This window comes from Alligator sinensis, unplaced genomic scaffold (genome assembly GCF_000455745.1).
Source record: "Alligator sinensis unplaced genomic scaffold, ASM45574v1 scaffold389_1, whole genome shotgun sequence".
NCBI lineage: Eukaryota > Metazoa > Chordata > Crocodylia > Alligatoridae > Alligator > Alligator sinensis.
The window spans coordinates 2,622,635-2,635,533 of NW_005841951.1; the positions used below are offsets into that span (position 1 = coordinate 2,622,635).

The 12,899-nt window shown below is 41.6% G+C and overlaps 1 protein-coding gene across 9 annotated transcripts in view; it reads left to right on the forward strand.

The window, feature by feature from the left end:
• Positions 1–12,899, forward strand: part of ACVR1 (activin A receptor type 1) — a 118,435-nt gene that overhangs the window by 60,162 nt on the left and 45,374 nt on the right. For 8 of the 9 annotated variants that reach the window (XM_025199936.1, XM_025199935.1, XM_025199934.1 and 5 more), the window contains 2 exons: positions 6,067–6,330; positions 6,795–7,012. In XM_025199936.1, coding sequence (XP_025055721.1) covers positions 6,067–6,330; positions 6,795–7,012 — 482 coding nt within the window. Of the gene's footprint in view, positions 1–4,005; positions 4,150–6,066; positions 6,331–6,794; positions 7,013–12,899 lie in introns of all 9 variants that reach the window. The other variant, XM_025199938.1, reaches the window with a different exon arrangement.

Here is a 12,899-nt window from a genome sequence, read left to right on the forward strand (position 1 = left end):
GAATTAGGGATAGGAGCCCTAGTTGCTCCACTGTCTGTAAACTACTCCTGCCCCCCTGCTTTGTGAAGCTAAAGCCCCAGGCTGGCCCTGAGTGCCATTGATTCCTATCACCAGCAGCAAGGGGCAACCATGTATTTGGCAGCAGCATAGGGCACCGCCCTCTAAGTCAGCCCTCGGGGAGTGTGCCCCAGTTGCCCGCCCCTAATTACATTGTTGATTTTGGGTTTGTCTTCCTAGTTTGTGTAATGTCCATAGATCATCCCAAAAGCTTGAATTCTAGCTGTAGTCAACCCGCTGATGTTTTGTGGACATGGGATGGGAGAAGATAGGAATCCTGTGGAGCAGCTCACAGAGGACAATCCATGTAGCATTGTTATATTTTGTGCAGAAATATCTTGATTAAACCACTTTCAAATGGATTAAAAGAATGAAGACTGCATTTTACTGGTTAAAACCTGAGTACCATCATTCTTGTTTCATATGAGTAGCTTGGTAATTCACAGTAATAGCTGGGATTGCCCTAGCTAAATATTGCAAAGCGGCAAGTAAGCAAACTAAAAAAAAAATGTCAAACTAAGCTGAAGTTCCTAATACCTAGAGGGGTTTTAGGGGTACAAGGGATCAGGGATTTGGGGCTAAATTTGTCCTATCCTAGTTTTTATTTATTTATTTTTATTTTTTTTGCCATGGGGAAATAATGGGTACTGCATCACCTTAACTTCAAAGTTTGTCCATACCCTAAATAATGAATTCGAGCTATGTATGTGTATGGGAAATTAGACTTGTAAGTTGTATTAGAGCAGGGGTGGGCAATTATTTCTGGCAGAGGGCCACTTACTGAGTTTTGGCAAGCCATCGAGGGCCGCATGACAGGCAGCCAGGGGCAGATAAATATTTATTTTCTAAATTTTTTAGGGGCCCCGCAGGCCAGATAGAATGGTCTGGCGGGCAGCATTTTGCCCACCCCTGTATTAGAGTCTTGCAGCAAGCTCTCATATCTTTACATGTTGTAAATCGGAAGAAGTGCAGGGTCTAAAAATGCTGTTGCATGCCTGTATATTAAGAAACGTGGTAAATGGGATAATTGTGTTTTTGTTTTTTTGTTTTGAGTACTTCAGTCACCTAAACTTTGGCTGTTTACCTAATATATTGCCCAATGGAGATGTGTGTGTGTATATGTGTATATATGCAGACAAGGTTCCTTGGGTGAATTTGATATCTTTTATTATCTGACAGCATTCCATGTCTCAAATAGCTGTTATTTCTTACTCTCAGTTGGTGCGTTTCATACATTTACATGTCTTTGGTAGAGCACTTTATAGTTTTGACTGGCTTATGACAGTCTTCATGGTTTGGTCTCTTGTATAGCTGAGCAATGATAGAAATTAATGCCCTTTGAGCACTCGTGCTATAAATGCTGTACTCCTGCAAGGTCCGTGGGTACTAAGGAGCTTTGTTCCTTTCCTTTCAAGCTTTAAAATGTACACCAGTATGAAATATTTTACATTTCAGGCCTATTGAATTCCATTTCTATATTTGATTTTGTATGATTTTGGGAAATCTTGTTACTTTCCCATTTCTTGTATAAGTTAGTAAAAAAAAAAGTTTGTTTTTTTCCCCTCACTCCATCTCTTACTTTCCTTTAAATTATCAGTAAAATGTAGTGTTTATGGAACCCATCTTGTTTCACATAAAGAACTGTTGGACTTGGATGTAAAAAGAGAATTTATAACTAAGAATTTGGTGGTCTGTATTTCTCTATTCCTGACAGCTCACCTGACTTCCTGTATGCGACTTCTAAGGTCATGGCCAGACTAAGCGTCTGAGGACAATTCAAAGGCTTGCTTTCTTTTTAAATTAGTTTGAGGCTGTATTAGCAGTTAGCTACTCACTATATAGTTGGCTGGTATATCTCAGTAGCCCACCAGTGAATTGAAGAAGCTACAGAGTAAACAAGGGTGAGACCAGAATATAGAAATCACGGCTCTTGAAAATCTTGTTTTCTGTAGTCTTTAAGAGTATTGTAGTTTTCCCACCAGGTGCAAAGGATGATATTTGTAGTCAGAAATAAAAAATGTTTTGACTACAGAAAAATCAGAAAGCTCTGTCTTGCCTTGATAAGGCAGAAAGCATACCGTGGCATGATGCCACTGTGTTGGGACTGAATAAATCAAGATACCGAGGCACTCTGAAGCTTTCACATAGGTGTGGCCAGTGTTGGAGGATTCCACCTTTTATAGTCTCGTACATCAGTAGGTATTTCTCTCATTGCTTATTAAATGAAATGCCTGTTACTATAACCTATGAACTTCCTCAGCTTTTTGTCTTAGTAAGTAACTGTTATAAAACAATTACAGGCAGCCCTTGTACTTACAACACAATTGGTTCCTGAAAACCAAGTCTTAAGTCGAAACATTGTAACTTGGAACCAATTTTCTCGTAAGAAACAATGTTATAAATGGGGGATTAGTTCCTGAACCAAGGCCCCATACCCTATTTTCACCAAAAAATATCCCAGAATTTTATACTTGATCAATTATAGATGAGTAATATAGCTACATTAATGTATTTATATTGTAAATAGCAATCCTATTGATTTGGAAGAACTTCTTTGAGGAGGCTTTCCTGGACTTTTTGAAAGGCTCTTGGTTGGACTTTTTGAAGGATGCTTAGCTGGAGTCTTCTCAGGAGTCTTGGCTGCAGGTTTTTCTGAAGCCTTGTCTGCTTTCTTAAAGAAAGTAAACAAGGAAGTTGGGGCAAATGTTCTCCAGGGAGATGAGCGACTCAGCGATGGCATGCCAAACCAAGCGTTGTAAAGTTGAAACTGATGTCATAAAGTTGAAACAGGGTGTCAATTTATAAATGTTGTAAGTGCAAAATGTTGTTACTCGAAACGTTGTAAGTAGAGGACTGCCTGTACACCAGAATTTGTGTGTTTTGTGTCTATTCTACCAAGAAAGAAACTACAGAAATGTTCACGAGGACTGAACTGTTACTGATCTGTGGCTTATAGCCTGGTGGTGCCTTCTCACCAGGTGCACAGGTATACAGTTCCTACACTTTTCAGTTAGGCAAATCATGACTAGGTAGAAAAGTAAATGTTACATTCAGATGTTTTGTCCAGTCTATGTAGAATCATAATAGATGTCTAGTGACAAGAGTGAGGGTACGGTTTCCAATTTTATGATGCTAGCTTGTTTTCATTTCATGTGACACTGACTTCAGAAATCCCTTTTAAAATCATCACAAACCCAACTCACTTCATGTAATTAGCAAATTATTATTTGACAGGGCAATATTATATAGAAAGCTGCAGTTGTGTATTTATGTACACTGGTGTCGAGTACAGACTTTTGTCTGTTTTTTTTCCCCAAGTCAATTATGACATTTCCCCATAAACCTAAAATCTGAAATCTTAGTTTAAGTCTATATAAGTTCTTTATTCTCAGTGGCAGAGTCTAATTGTTGGCTTGATTAAAGTCAATCTTGTGGCATGGTCAGTGGATACTTTGGGAGTACCCACCACATTTTTACTTAGAACTGTTTCTGTGGGAGAGACTTGGCAAGAAGAATATAAATACAAGATGGGTTACCAGAAGTGAATGTGTGTAGGTGGGCATTGAATGTGTAGTCTGATGGACAGTGGCATGCAAGCTGTACCATCCAAGAATATACTTCTTTCTTTGGTTACCTGTGAACCTACAACAGTATGTCTCTGCTGACTGTGCATAGACTGTTTGTTTTGCTCAAATATTCCAGAATTAGTTTCTAGTAATTGCTAGCTTTTTTCCGTCCAAACCTTTTCCAGTAGTTTCCTTGATAATCAATATTCAGTGCTGAGTATATTAGGAAAGTGAGCAGAGGTAACATATCAAGACCAGTGAGTATGCTAGAAATAATGCTGAGTTAGAAAATGCAAGAATGACATTGTAGGATTCAAGCTTACAGAGTGATTTTTCCATCCATGGAACTCTTAAATTTTTTTCTGCTTTTGTCTTTTTTCAGAAAGTGGATGGAAGAAGTCGTTAGGCAAGGCTGGGTCTTCCGACAGTGTTACTACTTCGCTACCTTTGTATACTGTACATTGATCAGTCAGAGTCCAAACTTGAAAGCTAATGTTCAAGGCCTTCTCTGTGTGGGAACCTCTGGGTAAATTAATCCAAATTAACTTTTAGATTGGATTAGTTAAATTGCATTCAGTTGTATTATGCAGACAGTCTTATTCAGAATTAGTGGTCTTGCTTTGGGTTTACCTTAATTGATTTACAGAGTAATTCTGACCAAACTCTGACTTGCATCCATAGATGCTGTAAACCAAACTCTGACTTGCAATCATAGATGCTTCTCAAGTAAATCTCAGGATGTCATCCTCCTGCTGTACTCAGCTTTATTGAGGCTGCAACTGGAGTACTGCATCCAGTTCTGGGCTCCACAATTCAAGAAGGATGTTGAGAAGTTTGAGAGAGTCTAGAGGAGGGCCACATGCATGATCAGAGGACAGGAGAATAGGCCTTATGAAGAGAGGCTGAGAGCTATGGGACTCTTCAGCCTGAAAAAGCACAGGCTCAGGGGTGACCTGGTAGCAGCCTGAGTACATCAGGATCTGGGGGAACTTCTGTTCACCAGAGCACCCCAAGGGATGATGAGAACCAACTTTCACAATCTCCTCCAAGACCATTTTAGGATGGGCATAAGGAAAAACTTCTTTACTGTCCCAGCCCTGCTGGCCTGGAATAGGCTCCCTCCAGACATGGTGCAAGCACCTACTCTGGATTCCTTTAAGAAGTGTTTGGACGCATATCCTGCTTGGATCCTTTGACCCTAGCTGACTTCCTGCCCTTGGGGCAGGGGGCTGGACTCGATCTTCCAAGGTCCCTTCCAGCCCTAATGTCTATGAATCTATGAAATATATGAAATATGTCTGCATAGAGGATTCGTATAGTTTAATCAGTTTGAAATTTGCAACTTAAGTTGCACATTAAGCTGAGCCCTAGATTGTGGATTCAAGCTGTACAGAGATTGTGCAGGACTGGGGTTACCATATGTCCAGGTTTTCCCGGACATGTCCTTCTTATTAGACCCCTGTGCTGTGTCCGGGTGGTTTTTTAAAATAACAGCAAATGTCTGGGTTTTTTGTTTTTGTGACCTGGCTGCTTCAGGTTGGGAGCAGCAGGCAAGGGGATTGGCTGTCGGGGGTCACGTGTTCCCTGTGCAGGTTCTGACAAGCCAGGTAGAGAGAGAGAGAGAGAGAGTGCTCGCAATGTGGGAGCTGCTTGGGCAGTGGGGCTGGGGAGGCAGGGGGCTTTGGGTCCGGAGTGCGGGATGCTGGCAGTGCTGGGCGGGGGCAGGGCTGTGGGTCGGGAGGGAGGGGCACCAGTGGGGCTGTGAGTTGGGAGGGAAGGGCACGGGGGACAGGAGGGGTGACTGTGTTGGGTGTGCAGGGCACTGGCAGTGTCGGGGGCTGGAGTTTGGGAGTGAGGGGCACCAGCACGGCTGGGGGGCAGAGACTTGTTCCAGAGTGAGGGGCACTGGCAGAGCAGGGGGCTGCAGGTTGGGAGTGAGGGGCACTGGCAGGGCTGGGGGGGCAGGGGCTGCGGTTCCAGGGTGAGGGACACTGGCAGGGCTAGGGTCAGAGAGTCTGGAATGAGGGGCAGCAGGTCGGGGGGGGGGTGTGGCTTGTCAGTGAGGGGCAACAGAATGGGCAATGGCATGTCACTGTCCCTCCCACCATCATGTTTCCCCTGCCCGCGCAAGTGATGGGTGTTCTTTTTTGGACCTGAAAATATAGTAGCCCTATAAAGATGTGTCTTGAAAATGAAAAATAGGTATTTGTGCACCTGAACGGTAGGGAGAAGGGTACATCTTGAAGTGGGAACATCTGTCTACCTAATACATCATATTATAATAAATTCTCAATTCCTTCTAGAATTAATTTGTATTCAAATGACTTTTCCTCCTTAAATGGAAGGCTATATTGTCTTCTAAATGAAACCAAGGGTAACCTTTGCTCATAACTGGAATGATGAAATAAAATATATGATTTTTCATCAATTGTCCCCTCTGCAGATGATGAGCTGAAGCTAAACATGGTCCCCTACGAATGTGTGTGTGAAGGCATGTCCTGTGGGGCTGAAGATCGCTGCCGGGGCCAGCAGTGCTTTTCCTCCCTCAGCATAAATGATGGCTCTAAAGTATACCAGAAAGGCTGTTTCCAAGTCTACGAACAAGGGAAAATGACATGCAAGACACCCCCATCTTCTGACCAAGCTGTTGAGTGCTGTCAGGGATACTTGTGTAACATGAATATCACAGCACAGTTGCCTACTAAAGGTGAAAGGTTAATTTTTTTAAACAGCTCTTTAAAGAGAGAGAAATGTTTTACTGGAGGTTGCCTATACCCCAGTGGTACCCAGGGTTTCAGTGATGGTCAGGCTTCTGCTGCATCATTGGACTGGGAGTAGGATGGCATTGGTGGCAACAAATTCTGTGATCTGAATGGGAGGGAGTATTGGAAACTAAAATGCACAGAATAGAGACTAAGAACTTGCTCATGCTAGCTGTAATTAAAATCCATTTAAATCTTTAAAAGGGATTGGGGCTGTCATACAGGCCTTTCAGTGAGTAAGTGAAGGTAATGGGCTGTGTAAATACACATGAAGTCGCTTTGATTGTCCTGTGACCTCTTTCATTTGAGTTGACTAGAAAGGAAAATGTTAGCCTTAAATTTTATTGTTTTTAAATGATTATCTGTGAGAGTTCTTAATCTCCCTCCTTTTTCCTGTTTTCTTACCAAGGGCAAACTCTTCAGGGAGAAGCTGTGGGTTACACTGTGGAAACACTAATCCTTGTTATACTGGCTCCAGTACTAGTGCTGATAATCTTTTCTGTGGTAGCTGTGTTGATCATCAGAAAAATCCAGAAACACCATATGGAAAGGCTCAATTCCAGAGATGCAGAGTATGGCACAATTGAAGGACTCATTGCATCAAATGTTGGAGACAGTACATTGGCAGTAAGTCAGCATTGTGTATAGTATAAATATTCTTAACCTTTCAGCACCTCAGTTGTTTTGGTTTTTCTCCAGTGGTTAGGTCTACACTAGAAACTTCCTGTTTTAGTAGTGTTGATTATGGATATGATAACCCTATGTTTACAAAAGCCATAATATAAATCCAGTTTATACCAGAGTAAGAGTTTGTGCCAGCATAGTTTTATTTCACTTGGGGAGCCGGGGTAATGTATATCGACAAAAGCAGTCTTGTATTCAGATAAGATGAGAGAGAAGTTGGGGTGCTTGCTAGCCCAGCGACTCTAGCAAAGAATGGATAGTGATTCATGTTGCTTTATAGAGTCTTGTGAAGTTGAACGAGCAACAATGCATTTGTCTCCATGATGTTTAATGAATTCCTAAAAGTTAGCTAGGGGAAGGGAGTGCACAGGGAAAGGGGATTAATACCCCACAGATGTATTTATGTTGACAAGATTAGAAATTATTGCCCTGTTCTTGCTTTGGGGACTCCTTTTGGATGCCTGGAGAACTAGTGAAATTTTAATGTCAGAAGACATGGAAACCTGAGGAAAGAAGACTTAAGGTTTTTTAAAGATCTATTTTTGTTTGTTTTAGTTAGCATTTACTGAGGCTAAAAAAACCCAAACATCCCACATGGAAAAATCTTTAAAAAGAAAGATTCAGACCACTCCACCCACTCACTTGAGCATGAGAAAATGGTCACAATAGTTTTCTTGTTCCCTACTGGAACTAGGAAGACACAACTTGGTAGACCTGACATTTCTAAAATAAATACAAAGAAGAAAAATCACCATCTGTTTGGATTAAAAAAAGTCTTTAGCCTGTCTTATTTCACAAAGAAGCCAAAAAGCAAACATCATTCTCCCATAATATTATTGTAACACTTTAAATATGTTCATAGCTACAGAAGTGTTTAAGGAATGACTTAAGGAGGGAAAATGGGCCAAAGAACACAGATATAAAGATTAATAATGTGCTGTGTATTTGGGTTTAGTATTTCCTGTCTCTGTTTTGAGAGACGAGTCAAATGATGGCCACTCAGCTTTTGCTTCCTTTTAAGAGGTGAAGTAGCTAACTGTAAAAGCTTATTACAGTTTAACTGCTGTACGGTACTGAGAATGAATCTTTGTTATATAGTGCAACTGAGTAGTGGTAATACAAAAAGTTGCTTGTCTCGTCACATATTGATAGTATTCATAGATGTTAGGGTCGGAAGGGACCTCAATATATCATCGAGTCCGACCCCCGACCTAATTCATATCACCTAATTCTTTTTATTTTGTACTAGTATTTCCCCTTCATTGAGTATTTAAATCTTGGGGTTGTAATGCCGTCAGATTTGTTTACACCTGGGATTAGTCTCCTCGGTGTATTAAATACTTACTACAGTAAACTTCCTAACTGAAGAATGGAAAGAGTTGTGGCCTGCTAAAATCTTGTTTGTGCAGGCATTGCTGAAGATAACAGTTTGCTTTCTAATACAAGTAGAAAGGAAAATGTTAGTTCACAAAGTGGATAAAAACTCCCAAGCAAGTCCAGTCCTTAAAACAAATAATTTGACAAATGATTTTATGTTTGAGTACACTTAAGAAATAAGAGACTTCACAGGTTTTTAGTTAAAATCTGAAAGTGCAGTTTGTCACTAATTTATGAAAATTAATATATCAATAAAATATTTATTGTTTTTCCCTACCAAGAGAAGTAAATAGTTCAGTAGTGATTATGCTTCCATTTGTGTCTCAAGTGAATTGTAAAGTATATAAAAATGGATGGGTATTAGGATTTTTATGTTCAGGGTAGAAACAGACGTCATCTTTCGTTGCCTTTGTGCCATCATAAAAATTGCTTTATGATGAGAGAGTTTGGGCAATCTAAAGCTACCTCCATTCTTCCACCATCCTGGGTATCAGCTCCCTTGGTTTTTAGGGGCCCTGTGCTCCCTAGGAATTCCTGTGCAGGACTGTGCCCCTTAAGCCCGGCGAGTGCCTGCCTGACTTTCCCCACTTAGAGGCACACTTTGGCAATCTGTGGGACTCGTATTTGGAAGTGGGGAAAGTCAGGGGTCTCTTCTTCCCAACTCACCCAGAGATTGCTGGGGTGTGTCTGCAAGCAGAGAATGCATGGCGCATTGTCTTGCAAGATCAGTGGGTGGGACAACGAGCAGCATGTGTTCTACTCACTGAAGCAGATCTGTTGTGCCAGGACATATTCTGGCACAGATGATCCACTTTGTTTGGCAACGTCTGTTTTTAGCCCCTGTTGGAGTCCTACTTATTCATGATTTGATGAGTTTAAAGTTTAAACTTTGCCACTTCCCATTATTTTTAGTGCAAAAACCCCCCAAACTTTTTAAACTAAAAAGATTTGTCATTTTAAAACTATCAGGAGTGTTTAATTATATGGTAGCATTTTAGATAGTAGTTTTGTGTTTTTCATGATAAGACCGTTTCTGTAGTTACTTGTAACTTTGTCGGATTTGTGTGTGGTTTTGGGTGAAACGTTCTGTGCTGAGTGTCTGCTTCAGGCTAAAATTTTCTGGCTAGGAATGTTCAGCTAGAATGGCTCTCCATTTCTATGAATGAGATGTGTGCAGGGAAGTTTTGTTTATGTTAAAAAAAAAAAGTGTGGGGGTGAGGGGAGGAAGAGATCTGCAAACCTCTTTTTGGGAGCAGAACTTGAAATTTGGTGTAGGGACTACCATGCTGTCTGAACATGCCTTTTGTCATCCTGCCAAAAATGTGGCCAGTTTTTATAAATATGTATCTGTAAAGTGGGTATGTTAATGCTTGGTAGAGATTTCTTGTTTTGGCACCTGAATTTACTGAAGGTTTATATGTGCACATGCTTACAGCTGCTACTTGTCAACCAGGCTGCACATACACCATTTACTCCCCACTGTGTAAATGGGCGTGTTTCCTCTAAGAGCCTCTGTGGTGCAGGGAGATGTCCTCAGGGTCTTCAGTATTTTCTCCCAGCTTGTATGCAGGCATTGAAGAGGAGGAGGAGAAAGCAGGATGATTTTAAAGTTGAAGATGAACAGTAGAAGGGAGGACTTAGGGACAGGAGTAAGAAGTTGGTGTGGAAGATGGAGACGGAAGCAGAAGAGGGTTGAAGACCAAGGAAGGAAATAACGGGTATGAGAAGGGCTGGGGAGGAAGAGGGATGGAGCAGAAGTAGTATCATGGATAGAAAATATAGAGGTCTGTAGGGGCAGAATAAGGGACAAAAGGGTCTGTAGAGCACACTCCGTTACAGAACCTGCAATTCATAGTTTCATAGTTTGTAGAGTTTGACAGATCATCAAGTCCAACCCCCCTGCTAGGGCAGGAAAGAGCACTGGGGTCAAACAACCCCAGCAAGGTGTTCATCTTGCCTCCTCTTAAAGACCCCCAGGGTAGGAGCCAGCACCACTTTTCTTAGAAGTTGGTTCCAGATCCTAGCCGCCCTGACAGTGAAGTAGTGTCTCCTGATGTCTAGTCTGAATCTACCCTCTGCCAGCTTGTGACCGTTCTTTCTAGTCACTCCTGGTAGTGCTCAAGGGAACAGAGACTCCCCCAATACCTGCTGGTCCCCTCTGACTAGTTTGTAACAGGCCACTAGATCCCCCCTAAGCCTTCTCTTGTGGAGGCTGAACAGGTTCAGGTCCCATAGCTTCTCCTCGTAGGGCCTGCCCTGCTGCCCCCGATCATGCGGGTGGCCCTCTGAACCCTTTCAATGCTGTCCACAATGCTGAAGTGCGGCGCCCAGAACTGGATGCAGTACTCGAACTGCGGCCTGACCAGTGCCGCATAGAGGGGGAGGATCACCTCCTTGGACCTGCTCGAGATGCATCTGTGGATGCATGACAAGGTACGGTTGGCCTTCCTGACCGTGTCCCCACACTGTCGGCCCGTGTTCATTTTAGCCTCAATAATGATTCCAAGATCCTTTTCTGCCTCTGCACTGACAAGAAGGGAGTTCCCCAGCCTGTAGGTATGCTGCTGGTTCTTCCTCCCCAGGTGCAGCACCTTGCACTTGTCAGTATTGAAACCCATCCTGTTCTCATCTGCCCACCCCTGTAACCTGTCTAGGTCCAATTGCAGCCTATTCCTCCCTTCTAGCGTGTCCACATCCCCCCACATCTTAGTGTCATCAGCAAATTTGAATAGGGTGTTTTTTACCCCCTCGTCCAAGACACTGATGAAGATGTTGAACAGTACGGGTCCGAGGACCGAGCCCTGGGGGACCCCACTGCCCACATCCCTCCAGGTCGAAAATGACCCTCCCACCACCACTCTCTGGGCGTGGCCCTCCAGCTAGTTAGCGACCCATTTGATTGTGTAGGTGTCCACTCCATAATTTAAACCATTATTCCTGAGTTCCCATGTTCTGTCCAGGAAATATCTGGACAGCATCCAAATATTCCCAGATACTTTTCTAATGTATCTAAATATATGAATCCATCTCCTTAAAATTGACCACTTTAGGTAACAGCCTTCTACTGCTGCCTGTTATTCTCTCTCAAAATCCCCTGCCCTCCTTCTCTAGCCAGTTTTGTTTCACTCCCTCTCCCTTTAAAAACAACACAAAACAGATGTTAAAAGAATGTTAAGGGATGTCAAGCACTGAATGATTGGGAAATTAAAACTGCTGGTGCAAGTGCAACCTTAATTTGGGCCCTTTTGTGTGCATATATTTTGATAGTCTTGAATTACACAGTTCTGTATTTTTTCCAAGGACTCATTCAGCTCACAAGGTTGAGGGGGATTTCATGTGTGTTATCAGTAGAACAAATGGGTGGCTAGTAATATATTTTGCCAAGTATTACACTTGACTGGTGAAAAAGTGGAAGTTCATCTTTGCAGTGTTGTGTGTGTGGGGGGGCTCTTTGTTTTTTGAGGGGGTGGGCATCTGTGTTCGTTTTGTTTCTGAAAATTATCACTTTCTGAAAACGCATAGAAGTGTCATATTGGAGTGTTCAAATGCTGCCACCTGGTGGAATACTCAAAAAGTTTCCAATGCTAGGGAACAAGAATAAGAAGTTTCAGAGTTTAAATGTTCAGGTTTAAATGTGCATTTTACCTTTTGATCTCTTCAATTCTGAATAGTTTAAAAAAGCTTTGCATGGAAAAAAATCCAAGTTCTAACTCTCTCTTTCAGAACATAAGGGATTTATAAAACATATAATGTTATATGTGATATGAGACAGCAATAATCACTTACGGGGAGGTGTCCTATCTCTGATTAGTCAAGTGACATTTACAGCACTGTGCTGTTCTGGTAATCTTTAATGAAAAGGTACAGAGCAAAGGGTTTCTCTCTTAAAAGTAAATGCTGTATTTTTACTTTCTAGTAAGTGTTCAGGGCCTGAAGTCTTAATTTTGGTAACAGCCTGAGAAGTGAAATTTATACCCTTTAGAAGGAAATCCTCCTATGAGACAAAGTGTTCTAAAACAGGAAGTGGATAAAAGGTTATTTGAGATGGTGACAAATAAAGGATTAAGGGAGCAAAAGCTAAGCTAAGACAGGACAGGGCATTAAAAGAATTTGAGTGGAATTTTATTACAGAGAGTATCTAGCATACTATTGGCAGATCCCCAAGGGCAGCAGTACAGCTCATAATAAATGTTGCTCACTTTTTTAAATGCAACAAAAAAGGTCATTTAGAGGAAAATAATTCAGTGGGTGCAACTGTCAACTGAAAAACGTAGCAATAGAATAACAATGTATATGTATATGTGTGTATATATATATGTATATATACAATGTATATATATATTGAATATATTTTCTGTAGAGAATTTTGAGCTTTTTTTGTTTTGTTTTCTTTTGTATTCCCACACAAAGTGTTGCAATAGGAAATAGCTGTATATAGTTTGTTTTGTCTCTT